General features: G+C 41.3%; 1 protein-coding gene across 1 annotated transcript; it reads right to left on the bottom strand.

Moving 5' to 3' along the window:
• Positions 1-3301: 3301 nt before the first annotated feature.
• fbxl20 (F-box and leucine-rich repeat protein 20) lies at positions 3302-16849 on the bottom strand. Its single transcript, XM_031318862.2, has 15 exons — positions 16266-16849; positions 12252-12313; positions 11394-11448; positions 11173-11247; positions 10961-11055; positions 10790-10858; positions 10614-10709; positions 9715-9841; positions 8959-9033; positions 8230-8360; positions 7808-7868; positions 7614-7658; positions 7468-7524; positions 7152-7364; positions 3302-4720 (listed from the first exon to the last, which is right to left on the bottom strand). Exons 1-15 carry the CDS (start codon positions 16305-16307, stop codon positions 4613-4615), a joined length of 1311 nt encoding a protein of 436 aa, XP_031174722.1. The 5' UTR covers positions 16308-16849; the 3' UTR covers positions 3302-4612.
• Positions 16850-17014: the final 165 nt, after the last annotated feature.

Raw genomic sequence — 17014 nt, 5'->3', positions numbered from 1 at the left:
CATGGGCTACATTTAAAAGTCTCCCTCTGAGCCACCCACTTTTCATCCTCCATGTGATCCCCCAGGTGCTGGAACATGGCTGCTAAAAATGAACATTAAAACAGGAGTGGAAACACATTGATCTCTTGATTTAGAAACAATAGGAGGATGAGAGGAACAAAATGAGTCCCATGCGGCGGAAGACAGATCCCAGCCTTGACAGCGGTCGTCATGGTGCAGTGACAGGACCAGAGCTGCTGCTGCTTCCACTGGAATAAATTGATACTGATTGTTCATCTGTGTTTTCACCCTCAAGACATGTGTACGTAAGCACACAGAAACATAGCTCCAAAAGTCTAGGTCACAAACACCCAAAGAGTCACACTTTTAACCACAGACACCCATCTGATAAATGCGGTACTCTTAGGACTTCTGCAGATAAATTAGCAAGCTAGCTGTGCTTGTGAGTAAATTACGTTGAATCAAAATTCACCCCAAAGACCTTTTAACCCTTCTTTTTTTTAAAAGACTGTTTGGATGATGTCTACTTGCTTTGACTGCTGAAGCCTCACATTATCTTCAGATGAACTTTGGAATATGTTTCTGCACAGAAAGAGGACTATGTACAGTATTTTGTTCCTTATCACTTACATTGGAAGTGTATTAGAATGGAATCTTTTATTGGCCAATATGAACAGGAGGAATAATTAGAACAAGCAAATGATTCAATGTTCATATGGGTACCTGACTATTGTTTTAAAAAGACTAGAACAAATGTGAAAATATTTCAATTCATCTTCTATTCACCCCATGCCAGTTCTTATCTTGCAAGAGACAAATACGCACTACAGTTTCATCTAAATTGCTGTAAGGAAAAGGAAAAGTTAAGCATGTCCACGGTGTGTTTTGATGCTGCTTAGCCTACCTGACCTGGTCGTCAATGGCAACTTTACCCTGGTTAAATGAGGGGAAAAGAAAGAAAGAAATTGTGACATCTAATTTAACACGCTTTTTTAACAAACATTGCAAAGTGGTATTTTAAAGAATAGCTCCATATACACAGACATTAAAAAACTAAAAAGTAGTAATGCTAGGACTGACCATAAAAGTAATTTAATAACTGCCTGAATTTTTATACGAGAACTATTCCTTTTTATGATTTCCTTTAAAATAAACAATGTATTCCAGTCTGCGAACAGGTGGTTTTCCCCACTTTACTCCTGAAAGCAAATTAAATTTGACTCATTGAATAGCTGATAGATGCTGAATCCTGCCACCAGCTGGGAGCTGAAATCAGACCAGCAGTGATGGCTCGTTGCTGCCATCTGCTGCTCCGAGCTGCTCAACAACCTCTAGCTATGAAATGAGAACAAGCTCAACACAAGAGAGAAAACCAGACAAGTCTTAATAATATAGGTATATATTTATTCATACGTACATATTCATTTATAATCGGTTAATTGTAAAAAAAATAAAAATAAAATAAAATAAAATAAAATAAAAAATAAAAATATTGATGAAAGAACAAAAAGGAAAAGATTTACAGTAATTGTATGAACTACAGTCATTGTCAAAATTGTTTTTGAAATTTCTCAGGTGTCACTCTACCATGATCACACGCACTGTAGATTCACCACTTGTCCCAAACCTTTAACCTTACTCCAGCGTTTAGGACATGAAACAAATGCATTCAAAGCATAGTAGCGTGACTTCTGTGTAAACTGGTGAAGGTCTGACAGAAGGACAAGGAGGTGTTTGATACCTTGAGGAAGAATAAATCTGGTGTTTTGCTTTGTAGAGCCTGTAGAGTATTTTGTACCACGAAGACTGATAACAGGTTTCTTTTGTACACATAAAACCATCAGGAGCAGGTTGAGTTTTACTACCTGTAATCCATTCTAAGTGTTTTGCCTTAAAAATGTGTTGTCTGCACTGATGACTCAGCCTGTGCCACATACACAATGCGTGACAAGGGCAAGCAGGTGTTACAACCAGGCTCATAGTCTAAATCCTATGACTTTTCCTTTTACCTCCAGTTAACGGTCTTAACCCCGGAGCACAATGACAGAGTACATTAGATAGAACTGCCATTTTGACTCTTAGTTGTTACTTAATCCCCAATAAATCCCCATTCAAACAAAACAGATCAGACTGGATTACACCAGATTCATCTCAGTTTGTATTCTCCAGCCTGCCGTAGCTGTCAAATCTCAAACTGAATAGAATCAGCATTCAGTGTTTTGCCTGTTGGCTTGCATCTTAAAACCAGAATGAGGCCATTTGTGAGTGGTCAATATTCCACACAGGATTTACCCACGTCAGTCTTGTTTGATGTAGTTGAGCAGGGTGCATTATGGGAGGAAGAGCAAGGCATACAAATAAAAGAGAAAGCCCACATATGGGAGAAAAATCAGATTCTGCTAAAGTGGCACACAATGCCTGATCAGCCATCCCGAGGTCTTCTCCTTGATGGAAACATTCAATAAGTAGAACCTACATCATACATACATACATACATACATCATGAACTTCTCTTTTTTAAATTTCAACATTTATTACAATTGCACTGGCGCCAACTCTTCCCCTGGACAAAGGCTACACTCTGGACATTTAGTAACAAACTCTTAATAAATGTCCAAACACCATCAGATCAAAACTGAGGACTGAAGAGGGCTCAAACTCAACTTGGAGAAACTGAACTCATGACTTCAAAACACAAAGCAGGCGCAATTCAAACCACACCAAAACAGAAATGCAAAAGAAGAGAAAAGGTAGAGCTCCAGAGGGAATCAGAAAGAAAAGCAGTAAAAGACATTTATAAAAAAGGAAATGGGAAGAAAAAGAGACACGGAATAAAGCAGGTGCAAGTGCAGGAGAAGATAATCCATAAAAAAAGGCTTCAATACTTTATAGGGCGGGGGACCAAAGTCCATTATAGCCCTCCGTTGTGACAAAAATCATTCTGTCATATCAGGCCAGAATTGTGCGCTCCAGATTCAGTTTCAGTGACTCCATCCGTCTGATCCGCTGTATACCTCCGGCAGCGTCACTGGTAGCAGACAGACGGAGGAGGTAACAGGTGGCAGGGTGTAACACGCTGTCACTTTGTCCCCTGCAAGGCCTCATAGGAGTCGCTGATGCCACTCCGACGTCCTCCCACTGCTGCGCGTGGTTCACCAGTTCACCGTCATCAGAACCGTCACCGATGCAAAAACAAGAGCAACTAAATGAAATCTCCCTAACTGAAAATAGACGTACTTTGATTGTTTTCAGTTGGCTTTTTCTTTCCATTGTTCTGGTCTGACAGCATGAATTCATGTATTCCATTCTGTCAGAAGAGTGTCTTTTTAACTTTTCTGTTGTTGACATGAGCTTTCCCAGCCCAGCATCAGTTCTTCTGTCAAACTCCAGATTAAGTGTCGGCTCATTTTGACTGTCCAAAGCTCCAGCACATATTCTAACACACTTAAAACAAACGTGCAAGCTTCGCCATAGTTCCCCTCTGAAAGACCCATCGACAGAAATCTCTGCCCCATCTCATATCATCATCGGTCGTTTAGCTGGCTTTGACTCTCGGACTCCACAGTCCTCATATATATTTACAATTAGATTTTAAAAAAACTAGAGGTGTTACATGCAACATTTGGCATCTTCTCAAGTCCCCACTTGTGAGTCTAAATTGGTGTCCATTTTTTTTTTTTTTTTTTTTTTAGAAAAATATTAAACTGTCTTTTTTTGTCTTCAGTATATTGAAGCTTCTGATTGTAACGGAGACACAGAGAGGTGAGGGTACAGGTGTAGCAAGCTCAGTGTGTGCATGAAGATTTGTTGTGTGCGTTAGTAAATCGCAGTCTTGAATTCTGAGATGATCGTCTTTGTAAAGTGTCTCATCATTGCTTTACTGTAAGTGCAAATAGCTGCAAGTATGTTTTTTTTTTTTTTTTATCCCCAAACTATGCTTTCTTCCTGCTTTCTGTGTGTTGGAGGTGTCTGCAGTTTACAGACAGTTTGAAATAACAGCCAGCAGAACAAAGCAGTTCCCGTCTAGAGGTAGCTGTTAAGTGACCTTCAACACAGAGGGAAGTATGTGTGAGTGGTTAAGAGGGATTTTTCAGCCTTTTCAATATTATGTTTAGGAGGCTAGAACTGTAATCTGTCTCAAACTGCTGAATAAGAGAAGAGGATCACTTCCCCTAAAATACAGAACAATGGTTTTAGATGTGAAGATTCTTCTTTACTTCTATTTGATGAAAAGTTAAATCCCATAAAAGTGGTGACCACATTTGATTTTTTCATAACCCTCTTTGTAATACTGGTTTGTCCACTGAACACAGACCAGGAATGTTCTGACATTCTTTTAAGCGATAATCTGTGCATGGTAGTGTGTTGTGTCTGTACTGTATTTGTGTGGTGGAGAGAGTCGGGAATGTTTTTGGGAACGTTACCGAAGACCTTGTAGCATGTTTTGGCTTTCTCCCTCTCTCTGCAGCTCTAAAGGTGGGACACACCAGCACGTACTCTATGACAGGGCGCCGGGAGGGGGGCAGCAGGTCAGGGGTCAAGTGACTGGCTGCAAGGAGCTTGTACAAGGGACACCATGAGAGGAAAGGGGGGGGGGGTTGTTGTCTTTACATCATAGCAGGACACAGCAGCGGCAAAACCTCTGACGGCTGCCCCCGACAGAGGGGGGCGGAGTGACGGGAGCAAAGTATGCATGCACTTTGATGTTAGGCAGATGGGTCTGTGGAGAGGAAAGAAGGAAAAACAGATTGAAATGTGTTAATGGGTCGTACAAATACTTCGAATAAATGCAAGTTATTTACAACAAATGTTTCCAGTCAGGCTGCAATTCATTTATATTCAAATTAAAGACAGGCATGAGATCTAATGCTGATGAGACCAGTTCTCTCTGGACAGAGTGATCGCTCACTGTTTGTATTTCACACCTTAGTTTTGATCCATCACATCTTGTGGGTGGAGCGGTGACTCCTACACCGGAGTTTAATTTGGACAAAATGTATGTATCTAAACAGCCCAAACATATGTGGCTGTGTAGCCCTGATCCCGGTCCGTCCGACTGCCTATTACACTCCACTTACACTCCGGCTTCCTCACCATCTTTTTATTTTATTGATTTTTGTTTCTAGTATTGTTTTGTTGTGTTTCTTTGCTTGGTTTTGTAAAGCTACCTCTTTTTGTTCGCTTTTAATGTTCTCTGTTGTTACGTACTGTATTGTGTTATTTTGAATAGGTGTCAGACCCCAGGAAGAACAGCTACAGCCCTGCTGTAGCTAATGGGGATCCTATTAAACTAAAAAACTTGGACTGTAGTGCTGCTCAGCAGTTATGCTCTTTGCTCTCACCTTAGTATTGTTGTAAGACAGCATTTAGTAGCAGCCCTGAGTGACATGCTGCTGAAATGATGTGCCATCTTGAATTTTATGTTAGGTTCAATTAAAATCACTCGGACTCCTCAGAAAAGTTTACTACTTTACACCCACCTGACATCAAATATATGCTACGTGCTTCATAGGTCGTTAAAAAGTTAGTATTTAGGATGGCCTTACATTACATTGTGGAGTTTTCTTTAAAACAAACACAAGTTTTGTTTACATTCTGTGCTCACCTTGCGACAAATTTCCTTCCTTATAACATTTGCAAAGTTGATTGTTTTCTTAATTTAAAAAACTGCATTGTTAACATCCATGTTTACTTGCATGCAGTCTTCTTCTCTACCTTAGCCGTTGAATTACTGAGTTTCTTGGTGGGTTACTCTTGCCTGTTGATCAGTGGAATAGTGTAAAACCATTGGCAGGAACGTATATCATGTCACCTGTGTGCATACATGCAAACAAAAATGGGGACCCACCCACTCATAAAAAACTGCTACATAGCTCTACTAGAGGTCAGAAACAGGGCCCACAGGGTACCTTCAGGGGGAGCTGAACATTAGCTCCCTCATCAAAAAGGCACAACAGAGGATGTGCTTCCTGCAGCAGCTGAAAATGTTCAACCTACCAAAAACAATGATGGGGCACTTCTACATCATCTGCCATCATTGATACCATCCTCACCTGCTCCATCACCACCCGAGACGCTGCTGCCACAGCCAAGGACAAGGGCAGACTGCAGCGTATCATCCGCTCTGCTGAGAAGGTGAATGGCTGCAATCTGCCATCCCTCCAGGACCTGTATGCCTCCAGGACCCTGAGGCGGGCAGGAAAGATTGTGGCTGATCCCTCCCACCCTGGACACAAACTTTTTAATACACTCCCCTTTGGAAGGAGGCTGAGGTCCATCAGGACCAAAACATCGTGCCACAAGAACACTTTCTTCCGGACTGCAGTGGGTGTCATCAACAAGGCCCAGGATCCCCACTGACAGACTCTTAACCCCCCACCCTTAGTCACTACACGTTACATTAACACACATCCTGGACTTCGAATTGCACATCTATACTGTAAACTTTTCACATCCCCTGATCAATATTTTTGCACACCCTGCAGTAAATTGTACATCCTCTTTCCCTTTCTAATATAGTTATAATGTACGTATGTTATTTTGTTAGTGTCTTTTTACATATTTTTTATTGTAATATATCTACTCTGTATTTATGTTGTTGGCTTTAGCAGTACTTTGCCATATTGTTGATTCCCTTTTTCATATGTTTTTTTTTTGTATGCACCAAATACACCAGGGAAAAAATCCTTGCAATTGAAAACGTTGGTAATAAATATGATCCTAATTCTGATCAGGGATAGTGTTTGTGCAGCTCAGTGAGATGCCTTTACCAAAAGGTGCAGTGGCTGCAAAAAAGATGTGATTTTTTTTGGAGGTAAAGAGTTAACTTCTACTAATCATCTATAAGCAGTGGGAAGCTGTTTTGTGGGAAAGGTCTAATGTACTCCATTCCAGAGTCTAAAACTAACCTGGATGGCTGAGCCCAGACTTACAACCAACGGGCAGTGCCAAAGATAAAACAGAGCTTATACATTTAGAGGTCCCAAACCATCTTAACATCATTCAGCATAGAGCCAATTAAAATGTATACATTTGTGACACTGATTGGATACAATTTTGCACCAGAATGACATATGTGGAGTTCACAAAATGGGTGTTTACAGTACATTCTACATATGAATCAGTGCTTACTCACTGTCAACGCATCTTACCCTTAGTCTCTTGATGCCGGCGCGGGTGATCTGCTGGCAGTCATAGAGCTCGATACGATCCAGACTATGGCAGTTCTTAAGGTGCTCCAGCGAGGCGTCTGTGATCAGGGGGCAGTTGTCCAGCTCGATCACCTCCAGACGGTCGTGAGCACAAGGGCCGCTGCCGAGGTGTCTGATGCCATCATCGGTGATCAGCTCACAGTGAGACAGACTCTACAAGAGTACCAACACAGGAGCTCCATTACTCAACTGTCTGCTAGAACAAGCTGTGATGTGGTGCTTGTAAATACTACAGGAGTGGAAGCCATACACTCACCAGGACTTGCAAACGAGGGCAGTGGATAGACAGCTGGATGAGTGTTCCATCTGTGATCTGATGCAAAAAGAAGTATGTATATGATGTAGTCTCCACACAACAACGGTAGAAAGAGCATTTGTGTGTTGCTTGGACTGTTTGTTTACCTGCACACATTCTTCTAAATCCATCTTTTCAAGCTCGTGACAATTCTGCAGCGGAGAAAGAGACAATAAAACAGAGAGAAACAATATGATCTAGTGTGTGAAATCTTGAAATATTTTTTATTTTTCAAGATGATTCAAATATTTGAACCTGTAAGCATAAAGTCATGCAACCAAGAAGTAGATGCCACACTCACCCTTGCTAATGTAGTAAAGCCCACATCTGTAAGCTGAGAGCAGCGAGCCACTTCTAATATTCTAAAAGGAGAAAGAGGAGCAGAGAGTTATACTGTACAATGGCATCACCTAAAGTCTGTCACTTTTTGGGACTTCAACTGGATCTAGTGAGGCTTGAGATAACATTAACTGCAGAAAGGTCCATTTATATCAGTTTGCCAGGATCAAGACTGTCAATAAATCAGAGAATGTTCTTGAAATCAACTTAAGTACATTGTACTCAAGTGAAATTGATTCACAGGATAAGGTGGATAATGACTTACTCAGTAAGTAAAACGAAAAAGATTTTCAGACTATATGGAAAGAGATTTTTTTCAGGGTCTGGGAAGCAGTGCACGGTTAAGTTCAGAGTGAGGATGTGTGCGTTTGCGTGCACATTTACCTGAGGCGAGGGCAGTTCTGTCCCAGGGCGTGCAGGATGGCGTCTGTGATATTGGCACAGCCTGACACACAGAGAGACTGCAGGCGGTGACAACCCCGGCAAATTGTGATGAGGCCCTCATCTGTGATCTGCTGCTTAAAGAAAGAGAGTGTATTTGTATGTGTGGGGGGGTCACCTAAATCCCAAACAATTGTAAGATGTGAAAACATACCAACTTTTCCTGTGCTCACTGGTAACTTTGCATCAAATGCAATCAGTGTGTGACTTGACATACATTCATGTACCTTAACACCCAGCTAATGAGAGCAATTTCTTTTCTCCTGCATTTTCTGTTTTAAGTATTGCTCTGTGGAGATCAGGCAGAGGAAGAACAGGTAAGAAATAGCTAAGCAAGAGAAAAGGAAGAGGAGGAGAAACAACTGGGAACGTGAGACGATGAGCTCCTGAGGTGTGAGATGAGGAGGAGATGGAGAGAGGGAGAAGGAGGATGACAAGAGCATTCAGGTGGTGATGAAGGAGGGGAATTCTACTATACACTGGAAAGTAACCAACAGTGTTTGTGTACTTTATGCCAAAAGGGGGTGCAGGGGTTTTATAACAATGTTTACAGAGATGCATTAAATTTAAAAAAATATGAAATAGGACTACAGAATGTTACTAAAATTGCAAAACCGTTGCGTTTTTCCAGATTAATGTGATTAATCTTCTAGCATGGTTAAGTGTACTTACTGAGCATGTCTGCAAGTTGAGTGTGACCAGCTCTGGACAGTGACCCCCAATATGCTTCAGAGCCTCGTCCTCGAGCTGCAGAAGAGATTGACAGAGAAGAGAAAATAGTCATCTGAAATTAAACTACACTTATTAAATGTATAATCAAGCACGCTAAGATTTGCCCACCAAACCCCTCTACTGTTACTGATTTAAAAGGATGTTCATTATGTTAAAAACACTTCTTGGCATAACGCAATACAACTCAACAGCACGACAAATCAACCTCTAAAACCTAGCAACTGACCGTACATGTGATTTGTTTTGCCCTTTAAATTAATGATCTGTGACATCTTCATTGAAATACGTGGTTGTATTTTCACACTGTAGTGTTGACTAGAACAGGATAGTGCTATATATTAAGGCATTCGCATTTGCTGTAAACAGTGTCTGGTATGCCCTTCTACAAAAACATCCCGTTACACAGGAAGTGATGCATTTTATGTTTGCGGTAGCAGCAACTGTGTTCTATTGGAATGAGGAATAAGAGGAACTTGGTAGTTAGTGTGATGAGAGAGTGCATGTTGAGCAAAAAGAACAGAGCACCTAAGAAGTCACCAATGGAACCAAACAAACAAAGTTCGACAAATGAGGTTGCTTTCAGATTTATCCAACTAAATTGTATACTGGATAAAATCATCTGCAACTCATGCTCTAAGCACCTACACCATCAGCCATTGGTCTGTATCCCCAGCTCATACTAAGTGCACACCATACCTGTGTGCATCCCTTGAGGAAAAGGCCTTTGAGTCCAGGACAGCAACGCACCAAGGCCTGGATGCCATCCTTGGTGACCTGATCACACCAGGAGATGTTGAGCTGCTCCAGCAGGGGACAGCCCTCACTGACAGGAGGGAATTAGAAAAAGGACAGGTGAGAGGTAGGAAAAAAGCAAGAAAAAGATTACAAAAGAAGAAGACAGCAATTTTGAACAACCCACATACAAAATCAAATGCGTAACATTTAAAGTGCTCATATTATGCTTTTTGGCTTTTCCCCTTACCTTTATGGTGTTATATATCTTTTTTGTGCACGTTATAGGTTTACAAAAGGGAAAAAGCCCAAAGTCCACCCCAAAGGCACTTACCATCTCCAACAGAAAACACTGTTCACAAACTGCTCTATTGTAGTCCAGCCTTTACTTCCGTGATGAACCTGCGTCACTTTGTAACACACGTTATAATGCTCGTCTAGCTGCTAGCGTGGCACGCCCTCACACTCTGCTTCTGACTGGCTAGTAGTCCTTACCTAGCTACTGCGCATGTGCAACTCCCAACAAAGATGGAACAGAAGTGAGATGTCTCACTCTGTAGCTAAAACAGAGAGCTCAACACACAGGGTGAAAAGAGGAGCTGCAGCAATGTGCAGTACAACAAAAATATGGTGTTTTTTGAAAATTAAACCATGTAAACCTTTTCTGATATAACCTCTAAATACAATTAGGAACCTGAAAATGAGCATAATATGAGCACTTCAAGTATTTACTTTTATTTCATTTGTGACTGGTGTAGGTTTAACAGAGGAAATCAATGAGGGGTGATAGGTGGTATCAGAGGGTGTTGAATAAGGATTGTATGTTCAATGGAAGTATACATCACAACGTTGACCCTACACACCTGAGAGCTTTGAGTGACAGGTTGGTGATTGAGGTACAGGATGCGAGGTCCAGGTGCTTCAGCTTTGGGCAGAACTTACTGAGGCTATTACAGGTGCTGCAGAAGAGAAAGACAATGAGTGTTTTGAAGGAGAAGTGGCATTATGATACACTGGCATCCCAGAATAACGCACATACCTGTCAGTGATCTTGGTGCAGCCGTTCAGACTAAGCAGCTCAATGTTCCTGCAGTTCTGCGAGAAAGTCCTACAGAAAGAAAACAAACTGTCAGAACTTGTCGGTTTCGCTCCCCGCAGGGTCTGAACTTAAACTAGAATTTCTGTCAGGCCAAGTTCTCGACAAACTCACCTCAGGGCGCTGTCACCCACACCCAAGCAACCCCGCAGGCTCAGCTTCCTAAGAAACCCCCCACATCGCTTTGAGATGTTCTCCACCACCCGGCCCTGCAATAAAAACAATCAGCTCAGCCTGCTGTGTTTGTTTCTACACCTCCATTTAAAGTAATGACACATTACAAGTGAAATGTGAAGGGAAAAGTACACAGCAAAAGATTTATTCACCTCAATGTCCCTCTGAAAGTCAAAGAGGTCGATTCGTTGCCAGTTGCTGCCGTCCAAGGCCAGAACATTCCAGGACTGAGAGCAGGGAGGGAGAAACAGACGTTTAGGGTCAAGTTTGTTCTCAAACATACCACAGAAACACATACCAAAACACACACAGGCAAACAAGTACAGTCGCGCACACATGCATACACACTTACACCTTGTGAACACAGACTCACCCGTGAGACCTGGGCACAGCGACAGAGTGTCACCACATCCAGAAAGGAGAAGATTCTGGAAGACAGACAGGGACGGTTTAGAGACCCTGATCCCAGCTGCCAGAAGCTTCCTCTTTGCACTAAACTGACCAACTCAACCCTGCTTCAGCTTTCACTTACAGCACAGGGGTGTGAGTAAATCAGCTAATATTGTCTTTGACTGTTGGCAGGATGAATGTGTTTACTCAAAGTAGGGTCCTGGCGAGGAAGACACACAATCTGCTTCTAAGGAACAGAGCTGGAAACTAACTATAAGATCCCTCAATGCAGCAAAAACTGTATAAGGGTTGAAGCAGGGATGCAGTGTGTCCCAGCACAGCCTGCCAGCCACACAAATCAGGGCACTGAACCTGGCCAAGCAGCAGAGTCAGCACAGACAGCTTGGCTGGCAAGGCCGAGGCTTGAGGTATGGCCTTCATTTTCTGTTTGCTCAGAGGATCTTATTTTTTTTTTTTTGCCTGAATTCAATTTGAATGCTTTATAGTCTCAGGTATCTGTTTTTAATTACAGTTTGAGAATTGGGGGAGCAGAGTAGGGAGAGGAACGAGGGGAAACTTGCATCCTGGTGGTTAGTTTAGTTGAAATATTTGTTAAAGGACAAGTGAGCATACAGTATATGATCTTATGATGCGCAATGTATGCGTCTGTGTTTGGGAGTTGTAGAGGGAGGAGGGTGGTGCAAGGCCAATTGTGGCTCTGTGTATGATTGGATGTGCTGATTGGGAGCGAAGCCAAGAAGGTAAGTATGCAACATGCCATTTTTGCTTACAAAAAAAACCTACAGAGATTCTGATTTAAGGGTTCTGAAATGTCACTCACCGTAGCAACAGCTCCTTAGGTAGCTTCTTATTGATGGCCGCCTCATCACTGTTTGTGAACATCTAAAAGGGTGCAGAGGATAATATTAGTCCTGGCAGTTTTAACATAGCCAGGGTCCCCTCCATCCACTCACCTCACTCAAGGATGGCCCCAGCATATAAACAAAGATAAATGATCGTAATCTCATCAGCTGAGATAGCTTCAATGTAAAGTATTGGAAAACACTGGGGTGACCGAAGATAAAACAGCACAGGAGACTGGGATTTGTGTCTTCTAAGCAAAATCAGCAGAATAGGACTTTGTACTGTCGACTACAGAGCTGGGATGGCCTCTGCTTTCATATTATCTTTTCTGCATACATATTCTCGCCATACCTCCTGACTGTGTTGTTTACACTGTTAAATAAACATCAGCATGTACTGAGAATGTAAACTGTGACTCTCAGACGAAATTGCTCCAGATTCTGCAAATATCCAACAGATTTCCACACAAATTGTTGCATGCTGTGTAAGCGCAAAACTAGCCTAAAATCCACAGAAAAGGCCTCAGCACATAAAGAGAAAATAAATTAGCATTTATTAACACACACACACACACACACACACACACACACACACACACACACACACACACACACACACACACACACACACACACACACACACACACACACACACACACACACACACACACACACACACACACACACACACACACACACACACACACACACACACACACACACACACACACACACACACACACACCTCTCCAGGGTTCCCATAATTTGTGGAAAATAATACTAAAAAATATAAGACGTTCATACAATGACGTTTGGGTGGATCCACTCAGTCACAACATTGCAAATGAAGCAACATCTGGCCAAATCCATTTTCCTCCATATATTTAGAAAGATAAATCTAAACCAGCGACAGGGTAATTGAGAGGTGGGGGCTTTAGTGTGTAAATAAAAAGCCCACATGCTATTTACAGGAGGCAAACATCTGTTACAAGATCAAAAAGGAATTTGCATGTCCTTATAGGTACAAAAATGAAGCTTTCATGGTCTTAAAATAAACTAAATGTTTATTTGTGTTGTAAAATAAATAATGAATGAGTCCTGGAGTTTACTGTGTGCTATTTTGATTATGTGTGTCTATCCTAAAACCGCATTTACAATAGCTTCAGATTTTGATGGAAAAACGTATTGATCAGCTTATAAAAACAAATGACAGGTCTGCCTTTTTAGAAATCCAGTCAGCTCTGGGTCAAAGCCTCTCCATGTCTGTCTGACACGCTCACACGCACCTTTCTGGCCAAATAATCCAGGGCCAATTCCAAAGAACCAGATGCGCATGGTCAACGGGCATAAACTGTCCCCTTTTGTAATCAAACATAAAATAAACCTGATGCTGCATGAATGTGAGCATTATGTTTTCTCCACTGGTCAGCTATAGCCAGTGAGGCATGAGGAAAAAAAACTGGGTGAGCTGTAACCTCCAGCTAAAGCAAAAAAGTCATAATACTTTTTAGAAAAACGCTTATGTATGTTGTTTCCTGAAAAGACAATCAGTTTGACACAGTTTGACACAGTTTGAGTGTGATTTACACTATTAGTTGACATTAAAGCAGTGGCTAAATTTGGTTCAGATATTTAATTTATCCTTCCCTACATCCATAGATGTAGTTAAGGACAAATTATATAATATACCCAGGAGACAAGCCATCAGCAATTAACAGATTCTTTTTGGCCTACAGTTTAAACTGCTTTAACAAATCTTACATCAATACACCCAATTATACACAACATAGTCATAGTCAAGTAACATGTCAATCACAAAATGATTATTATGTTCATATTCCTTTTAATTGGGGAAATATAATCAGGGCTCATTAGATAAGATACACTATTGATCTCCAGTGGCGAAATTCGGTTGTCGCAGCAGTACAACAGAAATACCTACATAAATACAAATAAGTATAGAAAGTAAGAGAAAAAAAATAAGAGGTACATAAAGTAAAATAGAATAAAATAAAAAAAATAGAAAGTATAAACTATACAGAGCATTTGGAGAAAGATGACGTAATAAAGTGAGTGGTGCTAATGAAGTGACAGTGGTGTGATTAATAGCAGCAGTCTCATTAATGCCTGTCCTTTGTTTAGGGCTAGTATACAACAGATCACCATCTACAGCAGAGCAGTAAAGCTAGACAAAATACAAGAGGACATTTCTGGAAATGTCTGTCAAAATAAAACTCTCCCTATCATACAATGTAGCAATTGGGTTTGACCACTGTGCATTTTTGATGACCTACAATAACTATTTTATCTTTAGTGTCAGAATTCTTATACAATTAGCCTTCTGGGCTAACTCTATTGAAATAACCTAATAGGGTGTAGTGTGTTTTTATCTCATATCCTTCAACTAAAGTGCATGGATAAATTCTATTCATTTTCATCAATAAAAATTCACCAATAAATAGTTACCATTGTCCCTGACAAATAAACTAAGAAATGAAAATGACATGTTTACATTGCAAAAAAAACATTTTCCACTGTAACAAAATAAGTACAGTACATGCAAATCCAAAAATCCGATTTCAATAAAGGCTTCTTATGGACTGACAGCATAGTGACCCGTTTATAATAAAAACACTAGGCTAAACCAAACTGTATCACATCCATCATGTTGGTTGTAAATTTCACTGACTGCATGCATTTTTCAGACAAACTTAACAAAATGTTGCTGTTTAAGATTAGCACCTTTCTCAGACTAATTGTTATACTTACTGAGCCTAAATAGGTTGATAGACGGGCATATCAATATTCAGTCTATGTATTAGACTTGTATGGACTTACAGTGTCTACGTGTCTTAAAGAAATTGTGTTATACAGTGTCAAAATGGACAATTTAAATCACCTTTCACTAAAAACCATAAGTTGAAGGAAGACTGATTACTGCCGTTTAAATAAAAGCTATGGCGCAGGTACCTCCTCAACAGGAATTTAATATCAAATGTGCAACTTTTACTTTAAAGTCAAGGACGCGCCACTTCCGGTTTTCTCCTGGCCCAAATGCGCTTAACTTGACACAGCTCTACCGCAGCTGTCGGGCCAGAAGGTAACGGCCTGAATCTTTTGAGTAGTCAGCTGTTGCACCGTTAAAAATAAATAAAACCACACACAAATCCCACGCTAGCTGGAGATTAAACAACACCAAGTGTCCAGGCTACACAGCCCAATGTCACCGGCCGGATACAAGTTTATGACCAAAATATCTGCTACGCTTGCGGCTGCGACACAAAGTTTGCACAATGGTAAATTCTACAGAACTAACACAGTAGCTTAGTGTGTACCTGTGGCCCTTCTGCTATCTGTATGGGTTATGGTGTGTGTTATATCGTGGCAATCTGGGCCTATTTGTTGGTCGTTTCTCTGCTAACACGGGGTGCATGGCAGACAAAACCCGAGGCCCCCACAACCGCAGCGGCCATGAACATGCACAACAATCCTGCTCATCAGACAACCCAATACAACTATAAAAATCACACCCAGGGAGACATGAGGACCATTTTAAAACAGTTTCTTAGAAAAGTGAAGTCAATTAATTTATTTTCCTGGTAAATTATGTGTGTCGGAGCTGTCCTCGGCGTGCTATGTAGCCTCAGTGTCTTTGTTTTGACGGCGCAAAGTGAAACGAGGATAACATTTTAGGTCCCTAAAAACCCTCATTTTTTGATGAATAAATAACGCGATAGATTTGGTGGAAAATACAGACGTATGTCCTACCTGAAATAACATGCCATGCCTAGGCTATGGTTTTTTTTTTAACAAAACAACAGCGTTTGACCTAATCCCAAACATTGACTGCGGAAGCTGCAACAGCCTCACCATAAGCGCAGTTTTACACTAAATACAACGACAGTCACCATGTAGGCCCATATCCTAACGTGTTTAACAGCTACGTTGAATGTGTGTCAATGACTGTCAGGTAATATTAATGGTCAACTTACCTCAAACCGGCTCCGCGAAACGCCATTTACTTCCTTCCCCATGTCGGACGCTGGTTACCGACTCAATGAATTCGGTGTAGGCGAAGTAAAATGCAGATACGGGCCCTCTTCCTGCCGATTCCCCTCCACGACTATCATGCTACCGTCCTCTCGGTATGCTCCTGGGTGCTATGTCGTTGTTTTCGGCCTGTAAAATAAATGGCAAGACCTCTTGTTCCTGATAAAATAGGAGCTCCAGGCAGCAGCAAGCCAATAAGCCAGTTCTCTTATCTGGTCACTTCGCAGTCACCTCCTCCTCCCCCTACAGGTTTCCATCCATCCACACAATAGCCCTACAGGAATAGGACCTGGCAGCCTAAAATGGAGCTGGTAGGCTACTGCGCCTACATCACTTAGAAATAATAAATATAATGAAACTGCGCTGATGCATATTGTCCAAGCACAAAAAAACGTCTGCTTGCTAGCCTACTGTTGGCTGTCCTTCGTGCGGGCCGCGTAGCCTAAAAGCCCAGGAGCAAAGATATCAAAATGGGGTGTCAACGTTTTGACAGCCCCCGTAGCACGAATACCTGGCTAGCAACAGCTGGATTCATGACTAGATAGGCTATGAAATTAATAATAATAATAATAATAATAATAATAAAAAAGGTTTGATTCCAGGTGGTGTATAGAACACCGCAATGCAAAGAGAGATTATGAAAATATAGGCCTACATAGCCTAGTTGATGCTTTCCCCGATATAGCCGAAA

The sequence above is a fragment of the Sander lucioperca genome, chromosome 21 (genome assembly GCF_008315115.2).
Source record: "Sander lucioperca isolate FBNREF2018 chromosome 21, SLUC_FBN_1.2, whole genome shotgun sequence".
In the NCBI taxonomy this organism is placed as follows: domain Eukaryota; kingdom Metazoa; phylum Chordata; class Actinopteri; order Perciformes; family Percidae; genus Sander; species Sander lucioperca.
Note: the sequence above shows the minus strand (reverse complement) of the source record. Positions and strands in the feature narration are given on the sequence as shown.

Bases quoted from the DNA above. Each gene is read 5' to 3' on its own strand.
- fbxl20 (XM_031318862.2), bottom strand. From the start codon at position 16,307: ATGGGGAAGGAAGTAAATGGCGTTTCGCGGAGCCGGTTTGAG. The intron at 12,314-16,265 runs GTAAGTTGACCA...GCACCCTTTTAG, and splicing joins TTTCGCGGAGCCGGTTTGAG to ATGTTCACAAACAGTGATGA. The intron at 7,525-7,613 runs GTAAACAAACAG...TTTTTGCATCAG, and splicing joins ATTTAGAAGAATGTGTGCAG to ATCACAGATGGAACACTCAT.